Source organism: Nicotiana tabacum, chromosome 24, assembly GCF_000715075.1.
Source record: "Nicotiana tabacum cultivar K326 chromosome 24, ASM71507v2, whole genome shotgun sequence".
NCBI classification, from domain to species: domain Eukaryota; kingdom Viridiplantae; phylum Streptophyta; class Magnoliopsida; order Solanales; family Solanaceae; genus Nicotiana; species Nicotiana tabacum.
In genome coordinates, this window is record NC_134103.1 from 32,623,299 (window position 1) to 32,631,907 (window position 8,609).

At 36.0% G+C, this 8,609-nt stretch overlaps 1 protein-coding gene and 1 pseudogene across 1 annotated transcript; one reads left to right on the forward strand and one right to left on the reverse strand.

Moving 5' to 3' along the window:
• The first annotated feature begins 240 nt into the window (after positions 1-240).
• On the forward strand, positions 241-1,089 carry LOC107793198 (uncharacterized; annotated as a pseudogene).
• Positions 1,090-3,896: 2,807 nt separating this feature from the next.
• Positions 3,897-7,374, reverse strand: LOC107793199 (uncharacterized). Its single transcript, XM_016615497.2, has 4 exons — positions 6,600-7,374; positions 5,088-5,286; positions 4,295-4,744; positions 3,897-4,201 (listed from the first exon to the last, which is right to left on the reverse strand). Exons 1-4 carry the CDS (start codon positions 7,120-7,122, stop codon positions 4,111-4,113), a joined length of 1,263 nt encoding a protein of 420 aa, XP_016470983.1. The 5' UTR covers positions 7,123-7,374; the 3' UTR covers positions 3,897-4,110.
• Between the last annotated feature and the right edge of the window lie 1,235 nt (positions 7,375-8,609).

Consider the following 8,609-nt stretch of genomic DNA (forward strand, 5'->3'; position numbering starts at 1 on the left):
GCATGTGTTCATTAATAATATGTTTTCTTTAAAGTAAAATCGTGACTAATGACTTGCACTATTTTCTAATCAAATGAACTGAATGACACCAAAAGAAAAATTAGAAAAATCTCCAATAATATATTTGTTCAGTATTTTCACGAGGAATGTAAGTATTTAATTTAAAATACAAAATATTTATTCACAATTGAGTTATATTAGGAGGTGTTTATTTACTAATTTGTTTCTTTTGTTTTTCTTCCAAATATATATACATCGACGTAACCAAAACAGCAAATCTGCTCCATCTTTTGACCCACGGGCCACGACCACCCTCCTCCACCGTCAACTGCCGCCGGGTAATCAAGAATGGCACCAAAATCCGAAACCCACTCCTCACCAACCACCGCGGGAACCCAATTTTCCGATCCATCCAATGACTATTCAATCGACCCACTTTTCCACATCCTTCGTATCCTCCCATTCTCCTTCCTCCGCCCGCCAAAGCTCCGCCTAAAAATCCCAACCGTCACCCTTCCCTCCGCCATGACAGTTTATGGCCTGATCCTTTTAACCTACTTCATGGTCGTCTCCGGCATCGTTTACGACGTCATTGTTGAACCCCCTGGAATTGGATCAACACAAGACCGGTTCACTGGTGCTGTTAAACCGGTGGTTTTTTTACCCGGTCGAGTTAATGGTCAGTATATTATTGAAGGATTGTCGTCTGGGTTCATGTTTGTACTTGGTGGTGTTGGGATTGTGATGTTGGATTTGGCAACTGATAAGAACAGAGATAAGAGTGTTAAGGTTTCGTTTGCTTCAGCTGGGGTTGTGTTTGTTGTCATGGCTTATGTTATGAGTATGCTCTTTATCCGTATCAAGATCCCAGCTTATCTTCGCTGAAAGTTTAAGCCTTTTTCTTTGTTTTGATAATCAGTAATGGTTTTAGTTTGTGACTCTAAAGTTTAAAGAGCTACACATCTTATACTGTGGTAGAAGAGGAGTATGCTTAAGTTGATTTGGCTATTTTTGGCTTTTGATAGATTTGGTTAATGAAATGTATGCAATCTTGGATCCCATGAATGCATAGTAGAATACTGTTGTTTTTTTGCTTTTGTTATGAGTATGTTGTTTATTTGGCATTAAGATCCCAACTTATATTTGTTGAAAATGCTAGTTTTTTTTGCTGTTCTCTTTGTTTTTCTGATCAATTTGTCTCTTTTAGGAATTTGCTGAATAGTTTAGTTTATCACTCTTTTAATGAGATGGATATGTGATACTGTTGCAAGAGGAGTAAGTGTTGAGGTATTTTTAGCTTTTGATAGATATGGATTATGAAATGGAGTTTCAATTTTGGATCTTTGAATGCATGGTAGAAAAGTGTTGCTAGAGGAGCTGCATTCAGCAATGTGGTTATTAGCAATTTGCTGTAGGATCTTATGAGTAATTAAAATCTCTCAAGTTTTATGGATGAATAACTAAGGCATTTGTTTTCATGTGCAATCGTGGACACTTTATAAGTGTCGACTCCAAATTAGGTGGAGTCAACTTTATGAATCCTTTGATCCGTTCCACTCTATTGAAGGTCCATTTCTTTCCAAAATTACTATAAAATGAGATTCTGAAGTGAAGTGGTTTCTAAAATGTTAGAACTGTTGAGCTATTTCTTTGACCAATCATTTGATAGAAGGGTGGAGAATATATTCTCAGTTAGAATGAATGGGATAAATGTGATGGAAATGGAAAAAAGAATTATTTTTTTTGTGGTGTTGAAGTTCTGTTTTCTTGGTCCTTTGTCTTGTGAAATTGAAGAAGATGCTGTATGTGCTCATCTCTACCGGAAACAACCTCTCAACCTGCACAAGGTAGGGGTAAGGATGCGTACACTCTACTCTCCCCAGACTCCACTTGTGGGATTACACTGGGTATGTTGTTGTTGTTGTTGGTGTATATGCTCATCCATGGAGAATGGGAAACATCAGATGGATAGACATCAGAGTAAACTGGTTTCTAAAATGTTAGAACTGTTGAGCTATTTTGACCAATACATTCATAGTCTATTGTTTTGCTGACATGTTAACTTCCTTCATTGTTGAGCCTTTTTATAACAGAGACAAAGACTTCGTCCGAAATGCTTCTTCCTCTGTTTGCGTAAATTCTCTTGATTTGAACTGGCTTCCTTTTTAAGTTCATATCAATGAAGAAGTTCCATATTAATTCTTTTAGGAACCTGATACTAGTTACACTTGGCTTCCTTGTAACCCATTTTATCAATTCGTGATGTACTTAAACCTTGTTGTTACACCTCTGTCGATCTATTCTAGTACTCAAGCTCAATAGCAAACATCATATTTCTTATAGAACTTGTTTTGCGTGAGGGTCACGGCCTGGAGTTTCCATAATGCTTTCAGGTCTTTCCATTCCATGTTCTTCTGATCTTTTTGTATGAATAACTTCCGGCAGATTACTTTCTGAATCCATTTATAATCCAGCATAGTTTAGATGTATCTCGTTCAATTAGTCCGAAACTTGCGGACACTCTCATTTTGCTAAGATCCCTCATTCTCCACCTTGTGTAGTCTTCCCCTGTAATTGGATATCATCCAGAAATATTTTGATCTTTTACCATTTAGTAGCTGTCATGCCCACTCAAACTATGTTCTGGTGGTGGCATAATACCTTCCATGACTTCCTACTTCTTGAATGGCCAATGCATCTAGCCAACAACTTGTAATGCTGTGCTTTGATCTCACTGCTCTTAATCCCTATTCTCAGATCTCTTTGATTTCTCAGAAAGAAAAAGGGAATATTAACAGGGTTTTAAGGGAGCACTATCTCTTTTTCTGAAACGTCATTGAAGTGTGTTAACTAAACCTAAGTCAATTTGGTTACTGCTGAATGAATGGTACCTGGAGCCTTTCGAGTTGAAGGTACATGGTTAGGCTCATTCTGCTCTCATTCCTTTTGATCCTTAGTCAGCTCGTCTTTGTCTTGAAGCATTTAACTAGTGACTCTTTTGTTACCACATGTAGAATATCTTGTGTAGTCTGATAGGCTATAGAATCTATAGAATTTATGTATGTTAAGCTCCCCTTTTCTCTTCTCCTTACTTTTCTTTTGCCCCTCTTTAAAGTAAAGTTGTTGCTTAGCAATTGCAGTCTAGTCTCTTTAGCTCCTCGCTTTGAACTCAAAGAACACCTTCTTTTGGCTGATTGACTTCATTTCTGGTCTTCCGCTTTCTCAGCCGTTGCCTCTAAGGTCTAAATACTTATTTTGTTTAGTCAAATGATACGATTAAGATTTGAAATTCCTCTTTACCGAGGGAAGAGAGCGTGGATTAGGTATTTGGATTCTCCAAAGTCCAAACCATCATCTAGGACTTCTAGCATTTTCTTCCGGCAAAGAATTTTTAGGAGTCAAAAGTGTGCCTTTATAAGGCCGGGAAAAACTTCAAAATATGTCTTTTACGTAACTTGGGTAGCTGGGTGGACCAAAGTCATTGTGATTGCCTGTTGTAATCTTTCCTCCCCCTTCATACGTTTGATAAAAAAACATCACCTGTCTTTGATATAAGACATGTTAATAGTTGCCTTATTGTTGAATCTGGTCTATTGCAAATTAAACTCCAGCTGGGGGGACTGCATCTTTTGATTGTTCTGGAGTAATAAACATTGTGCCCTCGTGTATATTGAAGTTGTAGGTCAATTGGACCGACACTAGATAGATTGAACCCTCATGTGTTGACTGGTATACTGATGAAATTTTGAGATTTTCTTGGTTGATGCAAAAGTTATTAGATGTTAAATGCACGACATATGAATTGATTTCAAAATCTTTTGCAGTTGCAGTTGATGTTAAATTACGTTACTTGTTAAGCAACTGCAAAAAAATTGAGTTTATTGGGACACAATGTCTTATGGGAAGAAGAAACTGGGACACAATGGATTAACCAGATGAGTTAAAAGAATAGCGAAATAAAGCATACTTGACAACGGTAACTAATAAAAATGAGATAGTAAACTAATTTAGCGACTCACGATAGTAAACTATCTAATAAAAATGAGATAGTGTACCAAACAGCAATAAACCCCGCTACCAACACAACAGAAATGTGAACGCTGGCCATTGTTAGCTTTGTTCGTTCACAGTCACAACAGTATTTTTTTGTGCATATTTGGATATAACACCAGTAAGTAGAGCTTTCTCCTTGATTTTCAACCTGCACGACATTGCAACAGTTGGTAAGTAAGGCTAAAGAAATGATGCTAAACATAGGCGCAAATGTATGTTTACTCATGAGCTTATAGCTTACTTGCGCGCAGATCCTGGTATATTCAATTTTGGGACCTTCTCTTTCTTTTGCTTAGGCTTTTTCTTCTCCTCTTTTGCTTGGACTTTCTTCTCTTGTTCTGAGAAATCAGACTCTTCTCTAACATCTTGTTCATCACCTGAAGAGGACTCTGCAGAGAAAATTTCTGAATTTTCTGTATAATCATTTGTACGTGCTGATAAATCCTCCATCTCTACAACATCATGGTCAGTGGGAAGGTTTTCCTCTGAATCCGAGGAAAGGAAATCTGCATCAAAATCATCATCCAGGTCTCCTTGCAGATCAGGTATTTCTTGTTCAGGAGCATACTTAATTTCATCAACTGACTTTATAGCTGCGGACTTGGGTGATCCGAGATTTATCATCTCACACTTTATTTTCTTCTCAATCTTACCAAAACTTATACTTTGTCCAGAAAACATTTTCACAAACCTACAATGACAAATAATTTTTTGGTTTACGCAAAGAATGCAAGATTAAAATTTAAATAGGCAACTGACCTAAATTTCAAACAAATATCAAACTGGTATTGTAAAGTAATTACCTAATACACATACAAAGTCACACAAGTTTTTAATCATATACGTGAACTATGGTTAGAAACCCAAAAAAAAGAAGAAGCTCAAAACCATCAGTGTACGTGGTGTTGTGATACTAATTAATTCGTTATGTTACAAGCTTCATCCTTTGTTACTTCCGTATAGCCACAAACAACACAATGTCAGAGCAGGACCAAGAGAGAATCGAGGTATACAATCCATTTCTAAAGCATTACCTTTGTGCTTCATCTTTGGACTTGAAGTCAATATAAGCGAGGCCTTTGCAAATAGGATTCCTGGTCTTCTTGTTCCCCGTCACAACAGGGACTATGTTAGCTATTCCAGGAACTCCTTTGAAAGCCACTCGTAGATCTTTATCAATGTTCATTTTCTTAGGAAGATTGACCAAGCGCACACGTAATCCATCCTGAACATCTTTAGAAATTGTATAACTAAATCAGATGCTGCCAAGATAAACATGGTAGGAACAACAGTATTTGCAAAATGTCAAGTACAATTTAAAAGAGTAGGTCATTGAAGCTCCTTGAGGTCATTACTTTGTCCTCCAAACTCTTTTATTCTACTCCAAGCTTCTCGAAGTAATACTGAACTAGTTACATATGTTTGATTCCATAACATGCACACTTTTAGTTCCAAACTGTAGATCAAATATCTTATTTGTCTTGGAATAGACCAATTTCAACCCTGATAAAGTTTTTTTCTAATTGTTGGTTAGAGTTAAGAATGTAAAATAAAAGAGAAACAAGAAGTTAAAAAGGGAAAAAGGGACTAGAAAAAAGAAGGAGCTTAAAGAGAAGACGTGCGAGCATTTCAGTGCATATTTATAAACTTCCACATTGCAATTGTCTGTTTACTGTTCTGTTAGATATTTCCCTCTGTTAAGAAAATAGACCTTAGGCTTAATTCAATCTTAAAACTACCCAAGACTATACAAGGAGACAACAACCACTATGAGACATTTTAATATCTAATATCTCCTCGCATGCCTAGGATTAGACATCTGGAATGTGGATATATAATATGGAGGTCCAATATCAGGTAAATCAAGAAAAGGAATTGGTTAGGTCTGATACCATGTTAAAAGGATGGACCTTAAGCCTAAGTCAACCGCAAAAGCTAACCCACGAGGTGAGGATTGCCCAAGACATGTAAGGAGACAATAGCATGTTCCTTCAATCAACGTGTGGGACACTCTAATTTCTAACACCCTTTTCGCCTGTTTTAAAAACTTAAGATATCTGAGATATTTCTTTACCAATTGACCTAAGAAGTAATTCCAGAGAGGGACTCGGCCAATCTTTAACTCAACAAGGTATATTGGATGCTTTAATAGATGGTTTTGGTGTGTGTGTGTGTTGGGGGGGGGGGGGGGTTGACTAATTTAGGACTCTGATTCTATAATGTTATTGCAGAAAAGTGGTTAACTTTAGTTTAATTTCTCTAAAATAATATATTAGCATAAAAGAATCTGTATTCCTAAGTAAGATATTTATCAGACTAATTACAGACAATAGGTACTATAGGACTTCAGGCTATGCTAACAATCACAATACTTAGCTCAGCTCTTATTAATTCGTTAATATGATAAATGATTCATACTTGCGGGCAACTAATACATAGTTGAAATACATAATTTAATCATTTTGCCTCTAGCAAGATCCTATGTCCAGCAGAAGCTCATAACACATAACAGAAATTAATAAAAACCAAATATCAAAAGAAGTTACCTTTATCCTGCTGAACATGTTTAGAATTAGCTTTAACCGGATTGTTCTTGAGTTTATTAATATTTGCAAGCTGAGCTTTTTTACTCTGCTCAATTTCTTCCATCAACTTATCCTCAACAGAAGTATCATACACTTTATCTACTCCAAATCCACTAGGCTTGTTTTCTAACCACTTCTTCATATTCCTTAATGGAATTATTACCTCATCATCAGCGTCATCGTCATCGTCATCATCTCCTTCCACATCATCATCCTCATCCACTAAAAAATCATCATCATCAAGATTTTCCATTTCTACTACATTATTTCCACTTTTTTCTTCATCCTTGAGTGCAAAAATGCACACCCCAGTTCGTTTTTGCCACGGAAGAGAACGAATGCTTTGATGGGTCACTGTATTTGAAGGGAAAAACAACTGGGTTTGAGCAATCTTGGAATAAAGAGGAAGAATTTGTGAAATTGGGCTGTTATTAATGGTAGCACAATATTGGGGTTGCCTTGGAAAATTTCCCAGGCTAAGCATTGCTGCAGTGGAAGTTACAGACTTTTAGGTAATGGAATTGGGATGAAGCTCAAGAAAAGGTAGTGATGTCTTCTTGTTCTACTTGGGTTTATCAGTTAGTACTCCATCAGTTATCAGTATAAGCTTCAAGATAGGGGATTTATCAGAGGTTTTTGTGGGAAGATGAAGATATAAGATTTTTGTAGGCTTTAGTGAATTCTATTTGGGTTGGATTAGGAGCCCAAGTACAACTGGGTATTTGGGGGCAAGTGCATAGAACAGTCATTCTTAATATGCTATTTAAAGATTAGCCATTATTTATTTTATTTTAAAATTTTAAACTAAAAATATTAAATTAGGACAATTCAGGATATTTTTTCTTGAAAAATTAAATTAAAAAATTGAAATTTAAGACACACTGGCTAATTTCTAAAGAGCAACCCTTTAGAGTAGCCATCTGATATCATTTCTACGTATTTTGGCATGAGACATATTTGGCCCAGTTATGCACCATTTGTGATGTTCTGTTTTCTGCTGGACTTGAGATTTACAACCTGGTTAGTTAGTTTTTTCCCCCTTTTTCTTTTGGAGATTATATTGTCTTCGGATATGGAGATTATTGGATTCAAATGAAATTTGCGCAAGTGGCCTTTTCTGAAGTCACTTTTTAAGTTCGGGTGGAACCAACCACTGATACTTGTATTAGGATAGACTACCTACATTATAAATATGATAAAAGAACTTCAAAAGAATGTTATTATTCACACCTAATTTATATTGTGAAAATTATTACTATGCCATAATGTTTACAAGAAATAGTGTTTAATCCAAATAGTGAAAAATGGCTCATTTTCTCTTTTGTTCATGGGTATGGTGTTAGGTTAATTCTTCCTCAAATGTTACTACTATGTTTTAATTCTTGGTCTACAAGATTGGATTTCAAACTTGCTAAGTTGCAACACAATTCTTCCAATTTGCGGATAATTACACCGTCAATACTTCTCCTCGAGGAAAAAGGAAATGATTGATTGTGTTGTTTTGTACGTATAATGATAACATGATTTATCCTACTTCATGAAGATTATACTACTTGAGCTATTTTTTGCAAAGTCTGATGTGGGAGTTATGTAGTAGTACTGAAAAATTGCATTGGAAGTCGGAAAATGTTTTCTATAGTTCAAAATGAGACTTGTTAATTGGGTAGCTGTCCATGAAGGTGATGTTAACTATGGGTGTTTAGCGAACGGGCTTGATCGGGCTGGACATGGAAAAAACAGTCCGTCCGGTTAGTGGGACGGACTGGTTAGTGGGCTGGGATTGCCCGTCCGGGTTCGGGCTTATCGAGTTCGGACCGGGCCAAGTTTAATTTTTTATTTTTTTAGTGTATTATATTTCCTTGTTCAATATAATTATTACTTGAGTGTTTGCAAACTTTTAAATAATAAAATAAGTATTTTAAGGCATAAAATTAAACTTTTAAACTTTAAAGTTTAAAGTTTTAAATTTGA